Source organism: Eublepharis macularius, chromosome 5 (assembly GCF_028583425.1).
Source record: "Eublepharis macularius isolate TG4126 chromosome 5, MPM_Emac_v1.0, whole genome shotgun sequence".
Taxonomy (NCBI): domain Eukaryota; kingdom Metazoa; phylum Chordata; class Lepidosauria; order Squamata; family Eublepharidae; genus Eublepharis; species Eublepharis macularius.
Genome location: NC_072794.1, coordinates 136,038,426 through 136,064,279, shown reverse-complemented (window position 1 = coordinate 136,064,279; position 25,854 = coordinate 136,038,426). Strand labels below are relative to the sequence as shown.

The 25,854-nt window shown below is 42.4% G+C and overlaps 1 protein-coding gene across 4 annotated transcripts in view; it reads left to right on the top strand.

Annotated features, from left to right (window-relative positions):
- Nucleotides 1–19,215, top strand: part of DLGAP4 (DLG associated protein 4) — a 117,329-nt gene extending 98,114 nt beyond the window's left edge. For all 4 annotated transcript variants that reach the window (XM_054979907.1, XM_054979908.1, XM_054979910.1 and 1 more), the window contains 6 exons: nucleotides 4,166–4,527; nucleotides 6,983–7,074; nucleotides 7,557–7,966; nucleotides 9,219–9,310; nucleotides 12,700–12,852; nucleotides 15,192–19,215. In XM_054979907.1, coding sequence (XP_054835882.1) covers nucleotides 4,166–4,527; nucleotides 6,983–7,074; nucleotides 7,557–7,966; nucleotides 9,219–9,310; nucleotides 12,700–12,852; nucleotides 15,192–15,410 — 1,328 coding nt within the window. In that variant the 3' untranslated portion in view covers nucleotides 15,411–19,215. The remainder of the gene's footprint in view (nucleotides 1–4,165; nucleotides 4,528–6,982; nucleotides 7,075–7,556; nucleotides 7,967–9,218; nucleotides 9,311–12,699; nucleotides 12,853–15,191) is intronic.
- The last annotated feature ends 6,639 nt before the right edge of the window (nucleotides 19,216–25,854 follow it).

Below are 25,854 nucleotides of genomic sequence, written 5' to 3'. Positions count from 1 at the left end.
TGACCATGAACTGGCCCAGTTTGTAATGAACTTTGGTTCATATTTCGGTTTGTGCCCATCTCTACTTAGTGCCTCTGAAAGTGGAAGATTCTCTTTAGTGACCTTGACTAGTAAAGTAGCCCTTGATAGACATATCCTTCATGAATCTGCCTAATCTATGTGCATAATTTTATAAATTTCTATCATGTCCCTCTAGCCTGCTTAGCTGGCTCTCTTTAAAATGAAAAGTCCCAGAGTCTTCAGCCTTTCCTCTTAGGAAAGGTGCTCCAACCCATTAATAATCTTAGTTGTACTCTTCTGTACTTTTTCTGGCTCCACGATGTCATTTTGGAGAGACAATGACCAGAGCGGCACACAGTATTCCAAATGGGGCCACATCTGTATAGGGGCATTATAATATTGAAGTCAATATCAATAATCAAGTTTTCAGTTTTGATTTTGGTTATTCTAATTTTTACATATTTTAACACTTCATCAGTGGTGAGTCCAATATTAGACATACAAGGTAGTAACAGAATTTGTGTTACTAGTGCCTTGCACATAGTACCAGTAACAGGAACCTTATCCCTAACACAAATTCATCTCTTAATAAATCAGAAACTGATCCAACTTCTTTTCAGCCGGCTTAGTCTTTTGATCAGTATATACTCAAAAGATCACTCCCCCACCCCGGTCTGGAGTCTTAACATAAGGATATGTTTCCTTTCTTTAATGCAGGTTTTTACCTGCAGCTGTCTCACATTTTGATGTGGAGCAAGCATCTGTTTTGCTTGTGGTACATGTAAGCCAACACACATAAGTGTTAGGTGTATATCAAATGAAATGGAAAATTCTGTGTCCCTTCACACATTACATCTTCTGTGAATGTTTTTTCTAGGAATAACTTCTTGTCTGCAGAAATGTAACATGGAAAACTGCAGCCATAATCATATCAGGCTGTATTTGGTAATTCAGGTATGATTTAATATATAAGAGTTGCAGGTTTACAGACCAGTTATTATGGACCAAGTTAACTTGTTGTCCCTTTTTTATTCACCATGGGATGAATATTTCTTTGGCTATAATCAAAGTAAATAAACATCATGTATAAGTCATCTGGTTCACTTTCCTTTATACTACCATTTTTATACCGTACTATAAAGATGTTTTTCAAATATAAAAATGGTACCATGGTCAGTGTTTTCTTTGATGCAGTTAAAAAATCCTGCAAAGGAAACTTGGGTTATAGGGAAAGGATGACTTTTTTCATGAAAGCCAATCTACTATCATGCTAAGCTTTCTTAGTTATGAAGCTGCTCCCATTTCTTTTTCATCTTAATGCAAAAATTCAAATTTTCATAATTGATGGTCAGCAATCTATTGAATACTGGCCAAGAATGTCTGGAAACAATTGATAGCGCCACCTAAATAGTGGCAACTTCTGAAATACTGTTTTCTGAAAATAGCAGTTACCCAGACAATTAAACACAGATAGCATACCCAGGAAAAAGGAGCAACCTAGCCTTATCTAGGCTATAAATGTAAGACAGTTTGCATTTATAGGTTGGAAAGCTAAGAAATCTCTTTGAAAAACTGACTGCCTTCCCAGTCTAAACATTTTTGACACTGGCATTGTTGGGACGACTAAATAAAAATATACTATTTATGAAAGTGTTCTGCATAGCAGTAAGGCATAAAACATACCTGTTTAAATAGCTGTGAAGTCCTCCTAGTGCTTCAGAGAAAGGGAGTAACCCATCTAATAAGCTGCTGAAGGATAGTGTATAACACTTTTTAATTGTAGTTTCCTTTATAGCAGAAGGAGTTCTGGACTTGGAAGTAACTAGTTTGTACACGTCTTGTAGTTGATGGGGGTGAAAAGCAGGCCGTCAGCACAATATTAATATGGAGCCTTTGATGAAATGTTTAAAATGTCACTAGTTTGTGCTGTGACAGGTTTGTGTCCTTTATTCATGAGAAAGGGAGATTCTTAGGAAGATTGTTTTATAAACACTTGACGTTTTCTGATGATGAGGCAGAAATATAGCCTATTATGAGCAGCAGCGACTTTCTTCACAACATGGTGCCTTGGTGCCTGCCAGTGTAATTCTTGGTGATCACTTACTACTTGACTCTTAAGATAAAAGCCAAAGGATCATGAATGGATTTGAGAAAAACAGGAAGCTTTGGGTCACTCCCTACTAACTGACTTGGTCAAAGACACAGACCCCCATGTGGCAGCCATTTTAGAATTATTAGTCTTCCTGCAACCATTTTGTGGTGGCTCCTGGTTTTTGTGGCTCCCACTACCCCTTTCTCAAAATTCCGAAATGCCTGCAGACTCATCAAGGTTGAAGGCCCTCAAGCTGAATTTGCCTTTCAGCCTCTCCTGCTGATAATACAGTAGAAGAGAGAGGCATTTGAGTAATGGAAACCTGATTGATACAAGAGGTGTTGTAAGCACTGGGTGTGAAAACTGCCTTACTTTTTAAAAGCAGTATTATGCCCTTCTCCTGTTTAATTCCATTCAAAATATATGTGGGAGGCCATCTCTAGAATGATCAATAAAACTGTCCAGGAAATTCCTTGTGACTACTGTCTTTGGCGTATCTGAAAACCACATTTTAATGCCTGCTGGAGTGGGACTAATCTATTACAGGGAAAAGATGCTGACATCCATTATATTTTAGATATTGTTCTAATTGTTTGGAGCTTTGGAATATTGGTGTCCTTCAGATGGTGGATTAACCAGTGCACAGCCACCCATTCAGTCTTTGGCAAGGCTTGATCAAATGTTTCTCTGCTTACCAACAACTATCCATACATATTTCAGTAAGACAACTGAGGCGAGAACATTGTATGCAGATTACATGGAAGCAGTCCCTGTAGCTGTTGGTGAATTGATGGCTCTGTATAGTTGGAGAATTAGAATAAGCCACTTTTGTTGTTGGACTTTTAAGGTAAAATAATTAAAATGATTAATACATGATCATTTAAATGATACACATGGGTTATAGTGTTGTACTAGCATCTTGGAAACCCAGGTTCAAATCCCCATTTTATCATGAAGCTTGCCGGGTGACCCTGGGCTGGTCACACGCTCTCAGCTAACCTACCTTACAGGGTTGCTCTGAGGATAAAATGGAGGAGAGGAGAAGGATGTGAGCCACTTCGGATCCCTATTGGGGAGAAAAACTGAATATAAATGAAATTAATAACTAACATGCATGTTTAAACACACATTCGGGGTTATAAAACATTAAAAGCAATAATTTGCTTCAGGGGAAAAGATAGATAATTGTCACTTGCAATTCCTTCCTAACAGTCACTGGATAGGGACACGGACTGTCATGGCAACTTGAATGTATACCTCTGACATTCTAGAATTACTGCTAAAGGAAGCCAGTATATGACATTTTTTTCTGTCCTGTTTACTCCTCTTTTTGAAAAACTTGGGAGCACGTTTTGAATTAGTTTAGATGCAGTTCCCTGTGAAATATGAATGTGTGAATTCTAATGGACACAATTTCAGATAAGCCCATATTAATTTTGTGAGAGCATGCTTTAATAGTGACTGGATATAATACAGACTTTACATCTGGAAAAATGCAAAACTTCCCACAATCTTAACTCTAGAATCATTTAAAGAATATTTAACCTATTGAACACTTGGAGTTTTAATCTGTAAAGATATCTCATCTCAAGAAAGCAACCATACTTGCTGACTGATAAGATTCCTTTATGGCATTTTTTTCTAGGTACAAGTACCAGATTGGGCAAGATACTGAAATTTGTCAACTGATGGGTTCAAACACCAAGCAGTGGCTTTATCGGAACCTTGAAAATAAATCAAAACTGCAGAGTTGCACTCAACCATTGTAATCCTCTTCATTGTGGCTTGCTTTACAGTTTTCTAGAGGGATCTTCTTCCTCTTTTTCATTATCTTCCAGTCTGTGATATCATGATATTCCTCTTGAATTTGGATAGTATTGGCTTGTAATGCAATTGGTTTGGGCTGCTTTGTGCATATTGCTGGCTAGACTGGTATGTTCTGCATCTTTGCTTGCAGGCTGCTCTGAACATAGTTACTGACCTGCTCTTTCTCCTCACTCAATTTTTACTGCTTTCTCTTCATCTCTTGCTTTCCTTCCCTCCCTTCATACTTTCTCGCCACCACTGTCGCAGGTTCGGCATGTCTAGTGGGATATAAAAAGACACCACCACCAGTCCCACCTCGGACCACCTCAAAGCCGTTCATCTCTGTCACGGTGCAGAGCAGCACTGAATCTGCTCAGGACAACTACCTAGACAACCAGGATCACAAGAGCGAGGTCAACAGCCAGTCGGGACTGAGCAATTCTTCAGACAGTTTAGATAGTACCAGACCGCCCAGTGTGACAAGAGGCAGCATCGTGACTCCAGCCAGAGAACCTCCTGAATTACCCCAGAAAAATGCAGCCTTGAAAAGTGACAAAGGAACACTGACTAACGAAGAGCCCAAGTTGGAGAATATCCCCAAAAGGAAGTTGTCATCTATAGGAATACAAGTATGGAATTGTTTGTTCTCATCCACAGTACCAAATGTGCTTAATGTAGTCACTTTAACATGTTCATACTAGTTCACTAGTTTAACATGTTCATCTGAGTCCACATAGTGTACCTCTGGAGAAGCTTTATAAAACTCCCAGGGCACTCAAGGAGAAGCATATATGCAAAGCTTTGTGAAAGCTTACTGTATTTTAACAGGACCCTCCACACTTCTGTGTAGTTGAATTTTGAAACCTGTGGTCATCTGCATGTGGAAAAGTGGATAGAAAGAATGAAAGAGCCTGTCTATATATGATTTTGCAGTAGCACAGGCAGTAGCATTTGGTGGCATTCTCATGCCAAGAGCAGGAGGGCCCTTATATGACTGCTTATCTCTCCTCTGCTGTCTGATTCCCTGGCTGAATAGACTATAGCCAACTGTGCCTCAAGATACCATGGAGATGTATATGCACTCCTGTACACTGGTCTTTGACTCCCCAGGTGGCACCACAGTGCTTATTTGTCTTTTAAATGAGATGGAGGGTGAGGCAAAAGGAGGGGAAAGAGAAGTGTGTATACGCTGAACATTTATGTTAGCTCTACATTTGCTTATATGTATACCCCTGCACACATTAGCTCTACATTTGCTTAACTTTCATGGAAATTGTTCCTTTGTGGAGAATGCTAAAAAGTTTGTATTACAATTATTTTAAAAAAACAGCCCCCCTCCCCAATTCTCTATAGTTCCCAGGCACTCTTGTCGGTCCAGTATTTCTGCAGTGTAGATATGCTAGGAACGCGAGAACAAGGGGGAATGTGTTACAAAATAAAACATAAACAACAACAAAAAGCCCCTAAACGAGATCTGATGTTACTGGCTGAAGTTAGATGTGGGCTTTGATCTAAAAGGTTGGAGGCTGCTGCTCTAGTGCTTTGACTGCTTTGGATATAGTAAAGAGTCCAGTAGCACCTTTAAGACTAATCAACTTTATTGTAGCATAAGCTTTCGAGAACTACAGCTCTCTTCACTGACGAAGAGAACTGTAGTTCTCAAAGCTTATGCTACAATAAAGTTAGTTAGTCTTAAAGGTGCTACTGGACTCTTTACTATTTTGCAACTACAGACTAACACGGCCAACTCCTCTGGATGCTTTGAATATGACATGGCACATTTGCCAAAAAAAGTTGGCTGTCGTTGCTACAGTATAAGGGTTTTAGTAAAATGAACTATATAGGCAAAGACTGCAGAGGAATGGAGAAGTCTGGAGAAGAGAACCAAAACAAGTTGCCCGTATGGCCTGGCCTTGTCACCAGCAGCACCCCATGGGAAGCTACCAATGTGGACACTAAGGTCCACTTGATCTGATGCTATGATAGGCAGGCGGTTCTTCAGGATTATCTAGTCTCCATCCATTCTTTTGCAGTTCTTTGTCATCTCTGAAATGGAAAATAGACCTTTAAACAGGTGAGGGGGGGCAGGACTACTCTTTTTCATTGCAGGCATCCTAGTTCAGTGTCAGACATTCTCTTTTTATTCATTGTTTATTTGTCTTCTATACTGCCTCTCCACCATGTTTAGTGCTCAAGGCGGTTTACAACATAAGACATAAAATAACCAATACATTAAAAATAGTTGAAAATAATATAAACAATGCAATATTAAAGTAGCATAAATATAAACATTAAAACCCACACATCACAAATAATAAGAACAACTACAATTATGTACCACTCTTCTAGACAATAACAATAATTACAACAACATTCAATTTATATGCCACCCTTCAGAACAACTTAATGCCCACTCAGAGTGGTTTACAAAGTATGTCATTATTATCCCCACAACAAAACACCCTGTGAGGTGGGTGGGGCTGAGAGAGCTCCAGAGAGCCATGACTAGCCCAAGGTCACCCAGCTGGCTTCGAGTGGAGGAGTGGGGAATCAAACCCGGCTCTCCAGATTAGAGTCCCGCGCTCTTAACCACTACAGGCCACTACACCAAACTGGGTCTCTAAGCCCCAATTTCTTTCCCTCCCCTTCTACAAAGTGTCATTTCTTCTAATGCGAGTTTGAAATCAAAATTTTAAACATAGTTGCTTTTTTTAAAAAATGCAATTCAAAGTTACACTGCTTCAGTTATTGGTATGGGTGTACCCAGCTACCTTAAAATCTCTGCGTAAGGCAATGTCGCCTAGATCCCTATGGCAAGATACTGCCTACCTGTCTCTCATCTCCTGCCACCACCAAGCTGTCTCAATACTGATAAACGTTGGTCACCTAGTATTTCCTTGTTCAGGCCCTTGATGATGCAGAGAAATTTTTTGCTGCCTTTTGGTGTATGGTGTCTGCATGATCCCTGTGTGTGCGTGTGTGTGTGTGTTTGTGCGCATGCATGCCTCTTTCCTTCTAATGTGAATTCTAGCAGCAAGTTTTTGTGTTTTTGTTTTTTTTGTTTGTATCTTTTTTGTTAATAAGGTTGACTGCCTTCAGCCAGTGGCAAAAGAGGAGCTCCCTCCATCAGCCACCAAATTCCAGTCCATCGGGGTACAGGTAGAGGACGAGTGGCGGTAAGTGGAAGACCCGGGCTCTTTTTTTTAAAAAAAAAAAAAACCCTTCAGCTGCAGATTTCCATTGATAGTTTAGCTGCCTGTTTCTTTTCCCCCACTAAAGTCACTGCTGAACAGTGGTGGTCACAGACCTTCAACAGCATGTGCTCTTACCAAAAAAAAAAAAAAGTTGACTTAGTAATGTAAACAAATCATTGGAAGCCAGAAATGAAAACTAGAACTGGAGATGTAATTATAGATGCGTGCCAGTCTTTGTTTGGATGGCCTATTGCAGTAAGCAGGCAACCTTATAATTTTGTCTGTCTGCATGTGTGGTATGTGTGTATCTGTGTGCAGAGAGGGATGGGCTGGGGAAATGCAGTTCAGCTGCAGACACTGTAAACACGAATGCATATTGTTGTCTCTGTGTGCTGTGGAACGAATCTAGCCCTCCGTGAGGGCTGCCTCCTCTGAATTCTCTCTCGCTCTTCTTCTTTTCCTAGCAACAGCCACTCCCGCAGCATGTCCACCAAGCAGGACACAGATTCTGACACACAAGAACCGAATAACTCTAGCTGTAAATCATCTGAGAGAAGCCTTGCTGATTGCCCCCCATGCAACAATTCTAACAGCCTTGATGCCAGTACGAGGCAAACAGCCATGCCCTCCCAGATCAAGAGAAACCTCTCCTATGGAGACAGCAATGACCCAGCCCTAGAACCTTCCTCTCTTCCTCCTCCTGACCCTTGGCTTGAGACTTCCACCAACACTCCATCAGAACCAACGCAGCCAGGAGCTTGCCGAAGGGACGGGTATTGGTTTCAGAAACTACTGCAGGCAGAGACCGAAAGATTAGAAGGATGGTGTCGTCAGATGGACCAAGAGACCAAAGAGAACAATCTCTCTGAAGAAGGTTAGTATTAGCTTGGCAGTGGTGATAGGTGAGTTCTTCAGTCAAAGATGTGACAAAAAATTCTAGGTATTAGGAAGTGACCTTAATTTTTTGTTGTGTGGCATATTTGCACAGAAAGGGAGTCTAGTTCAGGTAGTTTTCTTTTTGGAATATTAGGTGTAACGGCAACCCACAACTTAAGCAACAAAGAAGCAGCTTCCGCAAATCTGTGCCTCAATCTGTTGTTTTCTGGAGTCTCCTGTTCATCCTGGACAGATATGAGTTTAGTTTTCCTCAGGGTGTTTTGTATTCTGGCACAGTTTAACATTGAAATGGAGCTTAAATAAGTCCTGTGCCTGCAGCGGAAGGAGGTGGCCCAGGGCTGAGGTGAAGGAATGGATTGCAGGTACTAGAGGGGTGCAGAGGGGCTATTTTCCAAATACATTAATGCCTTGTAAGTGGAAGGTTAGCACCGCATACAAAGGGCTAGACTGGACTCTTTCTCCCTGACATGGTTATGTTTTCTTTGCTGGGAGACTGTATATGGGAGGGACATTGAGAAATGTAAAAAAAACCCAAAACCCTCATCTGTAGGCACATTCTGCCTATTTTACCCTTTATTCTGCTGCATGATTAGAGCAGGCCTCAGAGTGTTCTTTTGATATCCCTAAATGTGATTGGGATTTAGCAGAGCAACTACTCTGGTGTCCTTGAGGAAACATCACTAATATGATCCCAACCTATATTCATGTTTCTTATTATATACATTGTACTTGCTCATACTCTTTAAAATATATATTCCCATTATACACTTCATAAAAAACAGTGACTGTCACTGAAGAGGAGAGTGAATAAGAAGCCATTGACTGCAACTCTGTAGCAAGGGCAAGTTGTGCTCAAAATGCCGAAATCCTGACATTGCCAGTATTTGGGGCCTCCAGGAGAATATAAAATGAGCCTTCTGAAATTCTGCATTACACTTCATTAACACTGTTACAAACAACGAATCTCACAATTGTGTGGCTGTCTGCCATTCCTGATGGTGACTGCTGTACTGGGCATGGCTGTTGGCAGAAGAACAAGGGCTAACAAACCATGCACAGACAAAAGAGCCATGTGTCATTTTTAATGACTTGTCATTAATGGCTTTGACTGAAAAACACTTTTGTTACTGATTTAAAAAAAAATCTGTGTGAAGGACAAAAAGAGGCACTTTAACCTCAGATCACCTTTTGTCTTGCTTGAATTTTTAAATGTATCTTTTATTTTTCAGTCTTGGGCAAAGTCCTCAGTGCAGTGGGCAGTGCACAGTTACTAATGTCTCAGAAATTCCAGCAATTCCGTGGCCTCTGTGACCAAAACTTGGTGAGTATACAAACCTCTGAAAGTGTTGTTATTGATAAGAAGCGTAGAATGGCCAACGCTTAGTCACTGGTTAGGCTTTCGTTCAGGCATTGAAACAGCAGCAGTCTCCATGCATGTCTCTTGGGCATGGCCGTTGGCAGAAGAACAAGTATCTTGGTGAAGTTTGACTCAGTCCCAGAGGCCAAATACAATTTGATAAATAACCTCTTCCTAAGAAAGGCAGGGTTCATACTCTCCCCCTCTTCCCCATATCCATAGAAGGATAAAACTGGACTATATTGCAGGGTGATTTTAAGGCTTACTGTTCAATGTATCCAGAGCACTTTGGTCACTCAGATTTTTTTATCGGTGTCCTTGTGAAGGACAAGGTCTGCATTTTGAATTTTTCAAATGTGATAATGCTGTCATACAAAGCTCTTCATGGCCTTGGTCCAGCTTAGCTACAGGACCACCTGTCTCCCGATGTTCTGCCATGGCAGTTTCACTCTGCAGGTGTCACTTTGTACATGGGCCAGATCAACCGCTGCCCATGCACATGCATTCTCTGGGGGGGGGGGCACCCCATGGAATGGCCTACCTGAAGAGGTCAGGAAAGTTCTTGTTCTCCTAGCTTTCTGTAAATGATGCGAAACTGAATTATTCAAGAGGGTCTTTTACTCAGAAAGGAGGGCTGTACTGTAAGGAAATGATCCCAAAGAGATGCATAAGTAGATGGATAGGGACATAGACTTTACCCCTATGTACTGTAGGTTGCTGTAAGTATGATTCTGCTGGATAGTTTATCTGTTGTTTTAATATGTCAGTCTTATTGCTTATGCTCTGTTCAGCATTTCTTCAATTCTGTTCCAGAATCCTGCTAGTTTTAAAGCTCTGCAAATTTGCATTTATGTACCCAATTACATTGTTTATTGAAATGTCTTTGAAACTGACTGTACTGACTCACACTGTGTAATCCACCTTGAGTCTCAGTGAGAAAAGTGGACTATAAATAAGGTTAATAAAATAATGGACAAATATGTGGACAAAGATTTCACTGCTACTTTACTGCTTGATCTGCCCCTCCTACCAAACTCATATGATCTTTTCAGGATTAACTTCAGTTAGGAATCTGACGCATAGTAAAATCTTCTGGATTGTTGTGTAATCAGGGAGGCCATTCTCATAGTTTAGATAGTTATCAGTTTTGTTTCACAGATTAGAAAACTCAGTTTACATTAATATGTCTATTAAAAGAAAAGTATCTTCCTCTGTTACTTATTTATACTTTAATTTCAGAGCCAGTTACTTCTCTCTTATAGCTCTCACATGGTTTCAGTACAATTTAACCCTTTGCATTGTATGCCTACTAGCAGAAAAAAGTGGCTGTCCCATATTACATTGCATGCTAAGTGTTATATGATGAACAAATATAAATCATCCAGTAAATCTTGGAACTACAGTGTATCGTCTTGCATTTGTTCTTAAAACTGAGTCTGAACGTGGATGCAGGAGGATTCTTCTGAACAGGCAAGAAGTAGACCTATGAGGACTTCTTGGCCATGAGAAATACCATCCCCACTCTCCTATCACTGCTTTCTTCTCTCTCTCCCCTTCCTCCCTCCCCCTCACCACTGCTGCTCCTGTTTTCTCCCTCCCTTCCTCTCCTGCTACCATTTCTTGCTGCTGCCGCTGCTTCCTTCCTCCTACATTACTGTTGCCCTGCCTCCACTTTATTCTCCCTTCACTGCTCTGGAAAAAAATAGCCATGTGTATGGGATTATTAGGCGACCCCATAATGTTGGCTCTGCTCTCACAAGATTTCTGTGAGCATTTTTTTCCAAGTTGCAATGTGTGCAGTTCCATTTTGAGAAGGCTTAAACTCTTCCCCATTTTTTTTAATGGTTGGACTTTTGCAGAAACATCTCCTTTTTCTGTTCATGGCCCCATTGTCCAGATGCTTTGATCTGCACTCTGGGACCAAGTTTGGAATTAGATATGCAATGTCAATTGCACCAGTCTTTCCTCTTCTTGAATTCCATTGTTTTTGTCCGTTTTTTCCACATGGCATGATATATTTCATGCTCGCATCACTTTCCTGTATGTGCTGAGTCAATTCTCTGGACAGCTCAGGATTCTATGTATTGTCTGTCATGGTACATACTAGAGACTGGGAAAGGAATTTGCTCAGAGACTGTATGTCTTGCAGATTTGGTGCGCAGAACACGAACATCTATTCCTTCCTCCAACCAAAAAAGTTCTATACAGAACTTAGTGTATTTAGGATTTGCAGAATGCTGCCTGACTGTTTTGAGAGCAAAGGTGGTTTCTGGGCCACTTTACACATTGCTTTCAATGCAGACACGTCTGACAGTGTATGAATAGTTATGTGATTGTCAATCATTCCTTAACAGTAAATCAAAACTAATATTGTTAATACCGTTGTATTTTTTTAAGGCATCTGTGAAACAGTTCTGAGTTACTGAATTGCAGTTTATTAGGTCACTTTGCTCAGGGAGGACCTTTTCTAAAAACAGTGTGGCAAGGAAAAAAGAAACATCTTGCTTTCCAGTTTGCTTAGGAATCCCCACTAGAACAGTACTGATCTGAAATCGTTCTACTCAATTTTTAATTACTTTTCTTCAGCAAATAGCTAGTGATGAGCAAGGTTTGGGTCCAGTAGCACCTTAAAGACCAAAGATATTTGACGAAGGGAGCTTTGACTCTCGAAAGCTCATACCCTGGAAATCTAGTTGGTTTTTAAGGTACTACTAGACACGGATCTTGCTCTTCTGCTACAAACCAGCATGGCTACCCACATGAAGCTACGTAGTGTAGTGATGGAAATCATTTTCCCCAGCATACGTCAATTCATATTGTTAAGTGTACCTGTCATTCTTCTCCGTCCTTCTTTATCTGTTTTCCAACGGAAGAGCAAAACTTGGTGGCCCTTTTTGACCTTGCAGAATAGTTAGTGTGTTTATTGCAAGAAGCTAGTCGCTAAAGACCATGCGACTGTAGCCACTTCAGTAAGGCAGTTGAATTACAACTTGATAGTCAACCTTCTTGGAATAAAATGTTTATTATGGTGCCAATCATGACAGCAGTCATAATAAAGGGATACAATACCCCATTAACCAGATTTCCCAATTGTGTAATCTAATTGCTGGAATATAAAAGAGATCTAGAGTGCTAAGATCTTTCTTGCAGGGCAGAGAATGTGCATCTTGCAGGGCAATTGAGAATGTGCATGCCAGTGGCCAAGACAGATTCAGTCACTTCGTTGTGAACTCAAAATTATTTAGCAGTTCTTGTCTTGCATCTTCATTCTAAATCGCAATAGCTACACACAGTAGTATCTGAAACACTTCTAAATATTCTAAATGTTCTCATTCACATTTCCTCCTCTGCAGAACCCTAATTCCAATCCCAGGCCCACAGCACAGGACCTTGCTGGTTTTTGGGATCTCTTGCAATTGTCCATCGAAGACATCAGCATGAAATTTGATGAGTTGTACCACCTAAAGGCTAATGGCTGGCAGCTGGCCGAGACACCGGAGAAGAAGGTGAGCATGGAACTCTTGGAGAAACCAAATGTTTCAGTTCAAGTTCCTATGGAACATATTCAAAAATTATAGGGTGTTAATGACATTTCTTTGTCCTCCTTTGCAGGGCCAGATCGATGGGGGGGCAGGGGAGTAGTCTGCCCCCAGCGGCGCCAAAGAGGGTGCACCGGGCGCAGTTGCCACGTAGAGCCTGATTACAGTTGCCCTGGGCGCAGTTTCACCGGGCGCAGTTGCCACGTAGAGCCTGACTACAGTTGCCCTGGGTGCTGGCAACCGTAGATCTGGCCACCCGCGCTGCCTTTTGCTTTTCCCGCAGGACAAGGGGCGGCCTGCTTGCGGGAAAAGCAAAAGGCAGCGTGGGTGGCTGGGAGGCTGCCCGCACTGTTTGCCTTTCCCCAGGACAAGGGGTGTGCGGCAAGCCGGCCACCCCTTGTCCTAAGGAAAGGCAAAAGGCAGCGCAGGTGGCTGGGAGGCTGCCCGCGCCATTCACCTTTCCCCAGGACAAGGGGCGCACAGCAAGCCGGCCGCCCCTTGTCCTGTGGGGCAGGTGAATGGCGCGTGCAGCCTCCAAGCCACTCGCGCTGCCGCCAGCTCCGTGGCAGACCGGGACAGCCGGCTTGCTGCGAGGGCGGGGGGCGCCCCAGTGTGATGACGTCACGAGTGACATCATCACGCAGCACCAGGAGCGTGCACACACTGTGCGCGCACACGTAGAGCCTGACTACAGTTGCCCTGGGCGCTGGCAACCGTAGGTCTGGTCCTGCTCCTTTGTGATCTCTGTGCAATGCAACTTGTGGAGTTCTGTACTAGCATCGAAATAAGTTTGAAAAACCCTAGACCCAAATTGCTAATTTTGTCTTAATTCCCCCTGCCCTGAGGAAGGCTATGATCCTTTTTGTACTTGACCCAGAAGGAGAGATGAAGACCTTTCTACTCAGTTCTATTTTGACTGTTGCTCTGTTAGCAATTCCCTGTTAGCACTCAAAAAGAATTCCTTCACCATTTTTTCCTTCATTGTGTCTAAGTTTTTTTTGGCCCTTGCCCTTGTTTTCCTCCTCTGTGCCCTCCAGCAATACATGAATTTGCATGTCTGTTACTCCCAAGATACTCTGAACAATTTAAAATAGCACTATTTCCACAGAAAATCTTGGTTCAGACATAACACCAAACCATGATTTGGTTTTATGCGACTAGTGAGCCTGGAAAGAGACACAAGATTACTTGCACAATCCCTTCTCACCTAAGCCCTGTTCACAAGTTATACTGAACACATGTACCATCCATGTACAGTATATGCTTCCTTTAAACGTGTTGAGTAAGTCTCGTGATACATTCAATGTATGTACAGCTAGATGGGTTCTATAAACCCCACAGTTATCCAAGCGTTGGTCCCAGCTTAGTTTGTAAAGTTGAACATTCATTGGCTTGCTCTTACAAACGTATGTACACACATGCAGGGTGTGCATGTAATAACATAACATTCGATTTATATACCACCCTTCAGGACAACTTAATGCTCACTCAGAGTGGTTTACAAAGTATGTCATTATTATCCCCACAACAAAACACCCTGTGAGGTGGGTGGGGCTGAGAGAGCTCCAGAGAACTGTGACTAGCCCAAGGTCACCCAGCTGGCTTCAAGTGGAGGAGTGGGGAATCAAACCCGGCTCTCCAGATTAGAGTCCCGTGCTCTTAATCACTACACCAAACTGGCTCCCCACCCAGTCAGTGAAAAGGGCTTTAGCTACTGACTTTCAGGAAGCCATAGTGTTCTGTTGCATCCATAGCGGCAAGCCAAGTTTGACCGTAAGAGGATGCAATTTGATTGTGATGCATGGAGAGGGGTGGGAATTGAATGAGCTAAAGGATTCTTCTGGGATCACATACTTTAGCATTATGATTGAGCACAGAACAATATCGTGGTAGTCTGGCAATTTTTTGATAATGTTCCATAATTGGGAAACTCTGTGTAAGTTGCAGAATTGGTGATTGCAAAAAGTGTGTTCTTTTAAATAGTGTGAATACATGCTGTTGATATCTGAACAGTGTACTGTGACCCACTGGTAGTTAGTTTTCTGTGGTTGGCTGGCTTATTTTTTTACTAGTTTGTATTTTATACTGATGGTTTTAAAAGTGAGGGGTGTTTTTTTACTGGATTGTATTTAAGTTGTATTTTGCCTTTGTTTACCTCTTTTGAAACTTGCACTGAAAAGCAATATAAAAATCTTTTAACTGCAATTAACTAGCAAGCAAGGCTGTTGCATACAAGTAAATGGAGTAAAGTGTGGTTGCATGTACCTGTAGTGTAATGTGTTGTTCTTTGTTCTTCTTCTTTAAAGGAAGAGAAGAAACCACCCCCTCCTGTGCCAAAGAAGCCAGCCAAATCTAAATCCCAGCTAAACCGGGACAAGGCCTCCGATTCGGTGGATAAACAGCGTCAGGAAGCTCGCAAGCGCCTCATGGCGGCTAAGCGTGCTGCCTCGGTCCGGCAGAACTCTGCCACTGAGAGCGCGGACAGCATTGAAATCTATGTTCCTGAGGCACAAACCCGTCTTTGAGCAAGGGGAAGAGGAAGAAAACGCACTCTTTTTCACATCATTAAAAGGAAAAAAAAAGGTTCACTAAACTTAGTGTGATTTATTTGGTCTAGAGACACAGAGCCAATCTTGCAAAGGGCTCCTGATTTGGCTTTTTTTCTCTCTTTCTCTCTCCAGCTTTAAGTAATGAAGATTTTGAAAGAAAATTCCTTTCCCCACTTCTCTAATTTCTCTCTCTTAACCCTCATCCCCTTTCACACTGGCTGTGGTGTGTTGGAACAGACTCTTGGAATCACAGCCCTTTAGACTTGGAACTGCAACCTTTTTACTTGTTCTATCTAAGGAAAATTATTAGCTTGTTTACATGAAACGGACTAAATGAAACCAAGCCTTGTGCACTTGCCAGGCTGTGCTTTTCCTCCTCCCTGCTGTATTCGTTGTCCTCCCTTCCGCACATGTTTGGCCTCTCTCTGTCCACACCCTGCCCTTTGTCGTCCTCTTGCTCCTTGGTCCTCTTCTAGCCCTAGTCATTCCTCCTCCGTCATCCTTTCTCTGCATGGCATTGTTTACTGTGTTAGAAGTAAACTCTTCCACAGAGCTCCTGAAGAGAACACCTGTTCAGCGTGTACTGTTGTTGCACTCTGCTAGCAAGCAGCCTTTTGCGGTTTTACTAATACATTTTTTCCCTTGTAGGTGGGTGGAGTGTGGGAGGATGAAGGGGGAGACGGTGACAGGCTTTGGGCTTCATGTATATTTAGCTTAATGACACACACAAAGAGTGAGATCAATGGGGTGTGTGAAGCGGGCTGTCTGTTCAAGCAGCCTGGAAGCGAACATGTGGAACAAGGTGGAGTTGGAGTCTGCACTCCCATGAAGGGTGCCACAAAAGGAAGATGCCCCATTTCAGGGTGCCCAATCATACAACACAATGGAGATACATACATATATTGCCCCCATGCAGGCATGCGTGTACACACAGTCACACACACACACATGCATGCACACTTCTTATCTGAAATTACCCAACTCTTTCCCAGAAGGTTTATTTTTGTTTTGTTTTGTTTGCAAGGGTCACTGTTTAAGTAGGCAGCTGCTGCACAAGGAAACACTGTCTCCAAAGGGGTATGCAATAGTCCGTTCTTGAGTGTGAAAAATGATGGCTTCTGTACAAAACAGTAGGTAGCTACTGGCAGGCTGGCAATTTGCCTGCCTGCCTGTATGTATGTGTACATATGCATATACACACTTAGTAGGATCTGTATATTTAACACATGCACACATATACATACTCATGCGCACACACATGCATTTGGATGGTGTTTGTAAAAAAAACAACACCTTGGTGAAAGTGGGTGTATGTATAGCATATATTTTTACATGTACTATAGCTAGATGTGTGTAAAAGTGTGTGCAAAAATATATACCCTGTGTATAATTGAATTCCTTTTTCTGGTACTACCCCTTTGTATCCCATCTTCTATTGGAAACAGTCACTAAATTTCACTTTGGCCCTTGTCTGTCCTTTCTCCCATTTTGGCCTAATGATGTGAAGCCAGAAGTCAATTGCAAGCTGCTCCACCTTCTCCTCTCTTCTCCCGCCCATCCCCCCCCCCCAATAACTCAGTGTGCATTTGTCTCAAAGCTGACCACTCTCATTGTGAGGAATGATAGAAGCTATTTTGTGAATGGTTTTAAATAGTCCAAATTCCAAAGGAATCTTATACTGCTGTATTGGCAATTCAAGGAGACGATAGAAAATCCTAATTCTTTCATGCATATTTCTGGTGTCTATGCATATACAGATATCTCCACTTCATATGCAACTGTAGATCTGGTAAAAGTTTGCCATAGAGAATGTGGCTTCAAATCAAGCTAGATTTATTTCCCCTTTTTACATACACCTCCCCACTAAATGATGAGAGTTCTTTGCTGTCTTTTTTTTAATTAAATGGCTGATATTTATGGTTCTTCATATTAAAACACTTGGAACGGGACTGGCGTTACTCAGGTTTCCCCAAGCTATAATTTTGGTGGGGCAGTAGCTTCTGCTCAATGTCTGGATCCCATGTATTCCCACACAAAGTCAAGTAAGATGAAATTTTAAATCTGTGTAAATGCAGTTTAAATCAGTTTATGAATAACAGCCTAGATAAACGTTCACCTTGCTGCAGTGCTGCTTCACATATGATGTGCTGGTAAACATGTTTGCCTCTGTATGTACAATCCTGCTGCTCTCTGCCATGTACCTGCATGAGGCATGTGTTTGCCACATTCACTCTTTTACATTTCTATGCATGTAAACCGTGTGTTAATGTGTAAAGCTGAAGAGTGTGAAGCAGCACCTATCTGCAGCAAAAAGGGTAGTAGGATCTATACTGTGCTGTAAAGGAAGTTGGGCTATGGTTAGAGGAATACTGTTTCAGAGTGGTGCAAGCCATGCTGAGCATAGCTTAGAAATACAAGTATTCCTTCCTAACTGTGAGGAAGGGCAAGATCAAATCACAACGGCCGAAACTCAATAAAGCTTCATTTAAATGTATAGCTCTGAGGCTTTCTCCCTTCTTAAAAAATGCAGTAATGAAGCAGTTCTTTTCTGTTTTTGAGAAAAGCACTGAAAGACGTTTACCTGGACATCACTCGCATGCAATGTCTTTGAAACAACACAATAGCCTGAAGGTAATGTTTTTGTATTCCCATGGTGGGAATGCAGTTGGCTCGGATCTCCTATCCATTGCCTCCCCCTTTGCTTTTATATACCTCCCAGCTCTATAAGAGACTTAACAGGGTTTGTTAAATAACTTTCATGTATGAATTAGTTAATAGGGTGACAAGGTAGCAAATTACCTACCTCTTCATGTAGAATCAACAGTTCACTATCACTGCTACCCCCTGTGTTATAGAAACCTTGTATCCAGGAATGAAATAGTTGCCTTCCAGACACCCAAATTTCTACAATATCCATAAGGGGAACAAACCAGGTAGCCCAATAGTCACAAAATCCTTTTTTTTAAAAAAAAACTTCAAAGGGCTGTGAACCTACTAATTTTCCACTGTGCCTACATTCCTTGTGTGGGTCCTGATTAACAGCTGGGGATGTTTTAAGCATGGTTTAAAGAGAACTGCTTCGGTGTGATAGTAGATCCCTGCCATGTATTAGGATCAACTGCAGCTTGTTCTGATCAGTTGAGTGCAAAGATGATGCTGTTTCAGCCATCCTTCAATCTGACCCTGTCTACTTTTCCCCCACTGTAACTTGAAGGCTATCACTTCCATGGGAGGGCAAGTCTACAAAGAAATAAGTTTGTTCCAGTAAAAAGGCTAGGAAGATTGGTGGGACAGTCACTTCATCCCTTGTAGCAATAGTGGGGGGGAAGACTATGGTGTATCTTGTGTTTCTCTCCCTGTCATTTCAGATTCCATCTCCGTCCTGGTTTCAATGTGTTCGAGACAATCTAGAGAGATCGGATGCTCAAATGGCTCTGGACAGCCCCTGCTTTGTTAAACCGTGCTCCCTAGATGCTTTTGTAGTTCCGTTTAATAGTTACGTGGATTTAAAACAAAATGTACATAGAATACTTTGGCTAATAACTTTTTTTTTTCACAACCATGAAGATGGAATAAAACGATTGTGACCTTTTCCCCCACAGCGATTTAGCTTACTTAACCTTAGTTCTATGGCAGGAAATAAAATTGTTTAGGCCCATGATTGTTAATTTCATGATACTTTTTTTTAAAAAAGGAAAATGAAGCCTTGTACTTAGCCCATCCCCCCAATGTTTTGTAATGTGAATTTGCTGCCATTGTAGACTACAGTAAAACAAAGAGAAAGGTGCCTCGTGGGTGCCCTGATGTCTCTGTCTCTTGCAGTTTGTGATGTCCAGTTTCTGAACCCAGTGACAAAAACAGAGAAATCATGTTTTAAAACAACCAAGAGTTACAGTTTAAAGAACAGTATGTTTTTGTCAGCTGTGAGGGTCACCTAAAAAAGAATTCACTGCGTGGTAAGAATGTTTTCCAACTCCATAGCCACAATCCAGTTTTGCTTTTACATATGGATTTTATGCCAGAATTTAAGCCCAAAACGGCATTGCACAGTACCTACTCGAAACAGAATACCTTTAGGTGACACAAACACACACACACCCTCACAGCTGTTGTCTGTTCTAGTCTTTCTCCTACCTATCTTCTATATAGTTCATATAAATGGCCTCTCTTGTGAATGTTACATGTTTGTGAGACGTACTTATTTGCTTCATTTATTGCCTGCCTCACTCTGAGTTATGAGGCAGCTGTGGCTCATTGTCTATTGCCATAGCAAGTCAGCACAGAGTGTGTACAGAACTGCGAGACTGCCGAATTTGACTAAACATTTGTGGCCAGAGCTGCTGGCTTTAGCCATACAGACTGGCAGAATTTGGCTTCCAAGGTTTAATGTAGAAATAAGACTCATACAGCAATAAGTGGCCACAATGGTTGTGTACTGAGCTGAGTAGCTGCAACAGAGCACTGAAAATACAGCGCAGAATGCAGCTGTTCTTTCTGGACATGTAAGCAAGTTGCGGACCTTCACTCTGACTAGTGCAATGAGCGCAACGGCAGCCTAAATTGACACTAGTGAATGAACTTGAGTCTACCGGGGGAAGGGGAGTATTTTTGTCTGCTGTTGTGATGCAAAGGAGGGGGTGATGTCCCCTCTCACGCTCCAAAATGTCTAAGTATTGGTAAGACTGGTTTTCATTGGTTGAATTAAGGGCACGGAGCCAGGATTTGGGTTTAAAAAGTGCAGGCCAGCTTTAAATGTGATATCAGCACGGTAAGGCAAAAGGCACTCTCCTGTAGGAATTTGCATTCACACAGCATGACTTACTGTAACTTCACTAGGGTAGCAGACTCGTTGGCACTTGTCCTGTTCCTTTGGAGTTCCATGAAGGGGAGTGTATTTGCCTCCGCCAGGGTATGCAATAGTTGGGTTGCAGTGCTGAGTAGAACCACACAACATCTTGCAATTCTTGTGCTGCTTACTGGAAAGAGGGAGGAACAAAAGTTGTCCTAGCTTGGTGGGCCATAGAGCTAGGTCTTATCAGTTTATCAGCCTTAACACCTACCCTTAGTTATTCATCATCACTGATAAACATCCAAGTGCACAAGGATGTGCTAGAAAGTCTTTCAGTTTGAGAATTTGATGGAAGAAAGGATGATTGAGAGCAGAACCACAAGTGACAAAAGGCACAGATTGGACACTTGTCAGCTTCCCTCAAGTTTTGATGGGAAATGTAGGCAGCTTGGTGGAATGTTGGACAAGTGACAGTTGAAAAGGCCATTGGGCAGCAGTCAGAGAGCGAAGCTGCGAGACCAGGATGCCTACATTTCCCATCAAAACTTGAGGGAAGCAGACAAGTGTCCAATCTGTGCCTTTTGTCACTTGTGGTTCTGCTCTAAGAGTCAACTGAACAGCCTTTGCTAACATTCTTGTGGAGGAAACATGGCTTGTGTCCTGCTATGCAGCTCCTCTAACACTATTTTCACTGGCAGACGCTGTCCTGGTTTCCACTGATCCTCTTTTCCTTGCTGCTGACCCCTGTGGTGCTTGTTCCTGAGGATCTGCTAACTCTCAGCTGCAAAATTTGGGGTGGGAGGAGGTTGCACTGGCTGTAGTAGTAGAAATGAAAGAGACCTTCTCTGCAAAGGCTCTGGACATTGGGCACTAGTTGCCAATCCTGTATCTGAAGGTGATTGTATGCTCTGACCCTGACAGCAAGCAGTTGGAGACCTGCCTAGTCTAAGCTATAGTTAGCAATATGTCCCTCTGTAGGGGCTTTGTATTATTAAAAATGGAAGCTTTATCAGAACTCCAGCAAGAAGAACACAACCTGTGGTCAGTTACCAGTACAGCATGGGTTACTGTGTGAAAATTGTGTTTGGGAAGACCTGGATTCAAACCCACTCTCCCAATAAAGCTTACTCTTACTCTAACCTGCTTCATAAGGCTGCTGTTGGAATAAAAGGGGGTTCTTTTGGATTCCTGCAATGACGAGTAGGATGAACTCAGAGCATAAGAATAGCCCTAGAGGGGTGGATCAAACCAGTGGTCCATCTATTCTAGCATCCTGTTCCTCAAATTGGCCAGCCAGTGGCCTTTGGAGGCCAAAAGGGCAGTGGGTAAGGCCTTCCCCTGATGTTGCCTCCTAGCACTGGTGTTCAGAGGTTTGCTATCTCTTGTTTATGGGGGGTCCTGGTAGCCATTGATGAACCTGTCCTTCATGAATTTTTCCAATCCCCCTTTTAACACCATTTCCATTCAAAGCCATCACAGCAGCCACTGACAGTGAATTCCACAAATAGTCATTGAGTAAAGAAGCCATTTCCTTGTGTCTGTCTGAAGCCTAGTGCCCATTCATTGAATGTCCTGAGTTCTCTGTACCCTCCAGTTATGTTCCCTCCCCCATAGCTGTCTTTTTTTCTGAGCTGAAAAGCTGATACTGTTCATATACCTCCATTGCGAGAGCTGTCCATTTATTCCTACTTCCTGCTTAACTGCCTTTAATCCATAAGTTGGCCTGTCCTCTTACACCATGACTGTAATGAGTGTTTAGCTTACTGAATTCTCTCTCCCGCTTTTTTAAAAAGGCAGCGTGCCATTTGTCACTTTCCAGCCCTCTGACATGGAGACTAGTTTTAGTGACAAGTTATTACATGTACTGGTTTGTAGTTCAACAATCTCACGTTTGTATTAACTCAGGGCCAAGCTACACATGACGAAAGACACTTGCCTGGCAAGTGGATTGAGTGGAGGGCAAGTGAACAGGGAGAAATACACTTGCTGTTCAAGTGTCATTCGTCATGTGTAGCTTGGCCCTCAGGTGTATGTAATCAGGATCCAGTAGTGTATTGGTTTTCGGTTTGCCTGGTAGTCCAAAAACTTTCTCATCACTTGAATTTGACCTAATTCTTCAGACCCCTCCCCACAAGACAAGAGTTCCAATGTGGGTACATGCCCCACATTTTCCACAGTGAGATCAGATGCAAAGAATTCATTCAGTTTCATTAAGTAACCAGGTCATTCCTTGGTCATCAGGTGGCCCAACAAGCTTGCTACCTAGTTTTCTGCTGTTTGAATACTTACTGTGTTAATATTTTTAGCAATCTGCACCTCGAATTATTTTTGCATGTTTTATTGTCAACTTACATTTGCTTCACTAATGCCCATGCTCTTTTCCATTTATCTCATGTGGGCAAATCTCCCACTTTTTCAAGGAAGCCTTTTTACCTTTTATGACCTCCTCAACTGGGGGTGTTAATTGCATGGGCATACTTTTAGACCTTTCCTGACTTGAGGCATGAATTCTCAGTCTGTTAGTGTAGTGTTATTGGAGCAAGATTTGGGTCCAGTAGCACCTTAAAGGCCAACTAGATTTCCAGTATATGAGCTTTCGAGAGTCAAAGCTCCCTTCCTTTGAGGAAGCTTTGACTCTCAAAAGCTCACACCCTTGAAATCCAGTTGTTCTTTATGGTGTTACTGAACCCAAATCTTGGCTCTTCACATAGTATTATTGGTTTCCTGACAGCCCTTGGATGATTCTCCATCTTAACTGACTTCTGCCTCATTCCCTTATTTTTGCTAAGTTTTCTTTTTTGAAATCAGGAGTGACTGTTGGCCTTCGGGGGCAAAGTTCCAGTGACATGAACGCTGACCGTAATAGCTTGGCGGTCTCTGTTCCCAGTCACTGCAACATGACTCTCACCTGGTCTCCAGCCCCACTCAAAATCAAGTCGAGTTGCTGCACCGCCAGTCAGCTCCATGAACAATTGTCCCAATGCACATTTGTGATCATAGAATAATAGAGTTGGAAGGGATCTCCGGGGTCATCTAGTCCAACCCTCTGCACACTGCAGGAAATTCACAACTACTTCCCTCCCACACCTTCAGTCACCCCTGCTCCATGCCTAGCTGTTTGGCAGCCTCTTCCGCTACATCACTCAAGCACACACCTGCCCAGTCAAAGTGAGGATAATTGCAGCCCCAGTCTTGCAACTTTAGTCACCCCTCTTATTTACCTCTCAAGATCTGCCTCATGGTTTTGATCAAGGGAGCAATAGCACACGTTTCTTTAAATAACCCGTTGAGTCTGATGTCTCTCATCCATAGCAGTTCCTTTGACAGTTTATTTTACTGATGTTTTCTAGTTCATTTGGCTTTGAGCTATTGGAGCAGCACTATCCCCACATTATTATTTAAAGTCCACCAGTCTCACTGAGACTTCTTATACAGTTAAAATCAACATGTCCCTCCCTAGCCTGTCTACAGCATTTATACCAAAGGATAACAGCACCCCACTGATTTGTCCCCATCCTACCAGGTTTCTAAAATGTCCCAGTTTGGGACAACTCATGTCAAAGGGATGGAGACTCCATAGCTCCTGTCAGCTTCCCCCCAGGAGTTCATTTAAAAAGCTGCGCTACTGAAATATGCACATCCCTAAAGCCAGCAAGATAGGAATAAGGAGCTGGCTGGAGACACGGGGGCCAAAAAACGGGGGAAAGTTAAACAAAAGCACCCATGGCAGTTTTAATTTTCAGCTTGGTGAAAGAAGCTAGCAGAGTAGCCGGATAAATGGGCTTTCTTGCCATTTACTGTATTATATGGCACAAACAATCCACAGCACGTAGAAAATAAAAAATAAAAATGTAAACTGATTCCATTTTGTGTAATTGCTATAGACTAGAGAACTGTTTTGTTTCAGACAAAATTTGAATGGCTACATAGAAATTTCCTCCTTTTATTTACAGAAGACACATACAGCCCTCACTTTAAAAAAAAATCTATTTCTGTATATTCAATTAGGGACGTACAACTCTCTTGGCATTGACTGGCTCTTGTATCTGCAATTCACAGCCAATGTATGTGCAATTCCCTTCCATTAATAAGAAAATTGGCCGCTTTGGAAGATTTCTTTCATACATCTTTATTGTGCAATTTGCACAGCTGCCGGCTGGCTTGGCGCAGTTCTCTCAGAACTGTATCACTTTTATCCATTTTTAAAGCGGCTGGCCCCTCTGCTAATCATGAACGCACCAAAAAAGGACTACCTACAGATGGAGGAGCGCCAGATGGGGAGGGAAGGGCGGGGGGGGGGGTTGGCAGGAAAATGACTGAAAATTACCTAAAAACACATACATCCCCCTCCCCCCGCCCCAAATAAAGGCAGACGATTGTGCATGTTCCAGGATCATGTAATTTTGAGAGCAGCAGACAGAAAAAGGGGACGAAGAGAAGCCGGTATACTCCAGCCTGTGGGAACCTACAAGAAAATAGCAGAGGGCATTTGGAAGGGTATTGTTTCTACCTCCCATGAACCCTTATAGGCGCCACTTTATTTCTCTTCATGTTTAAAAGCTGGAGTTCAGGGGCTGCTTAGCCTCACCTGTGAATAAATTCCTTAGCAAAGGTCTGGGTAGTCAAGTCAAGAACTCCCTCGCTCTCAAAGACTGGAGTGGCAGTAAGGGAATGCCACTCTTATGAGCTGACTTTTCCCTACTGCTGCTGGAGTAATTCCAAGATGCAGCCTTCAGAGATGAGCAGCCATTCTGCCTCGCCGCCACCCCCAGCCCCATGCAAGCTGGGTACATGCACAATTCAATGTATATTGAATTGAATGGGTTATCTCTTGGCCTGTCTAGCTCCACTCACACCTTTCCATAGGTAGACATGTTCAAGGCAACTGGCATGATTATAACGGATATCCATGGAAAGAAGGCCATTGCACCCAAATTGTGCATCACTTCCCTGCACCAGAGTTGCAGGAAGATGCAGTCTGGCTGTTGTGCCCACTGAAATAGTTCCTGTCTACTGGCTGAAACCCAGATTTGCTTCACAATAAGAGGGCACAGGCGGCAAAGGTGTCTCTTTTGTCTAAAACATCAGAGTGGAAAACTTTAGAAACCGTAAGTCACCCTCATCCTAAAAGCAGTTTGTCATGCTGTGTACTTTGGAATGCCAACCACTTGAAGCTCCTTGTCTCAACCACCTACTTTGTCTCCTTTGGTGTTTTTCAAGATGATTTAAGTCCCCAAGACAATTTACAACGCATGCAGTAAATTATACTACATTTGATCTTAGCCAAAAAGTTAAGATCAGGAGTAAGGTGCAATAAAACCAAAACATCACGCAATACTTTTTCAGTATTGCCAAGAGTTATTTTCCCCTCTGTAGTGCCATTACTCATGCAATTCCAGGGTCTTCTAGAAAAGGCAGCTTCAGTCCAATTCAGAAGCTTTTAGGAAATCAGCTGCTCTCGGTTCCTGAAGGATTTCAGCAGTTGGGAGACAGCAGTCCACAATGACCTCCTCTGCTTTTGGGTCCCAGAGGAAGGCTTCTTATAATCACAGATCTCAGGTTGATTGGTTAGAAGTGATGGAGGCAGACCTTCCAATATTCTAGGCATAAGTCATTTAGGACTTTAACGGT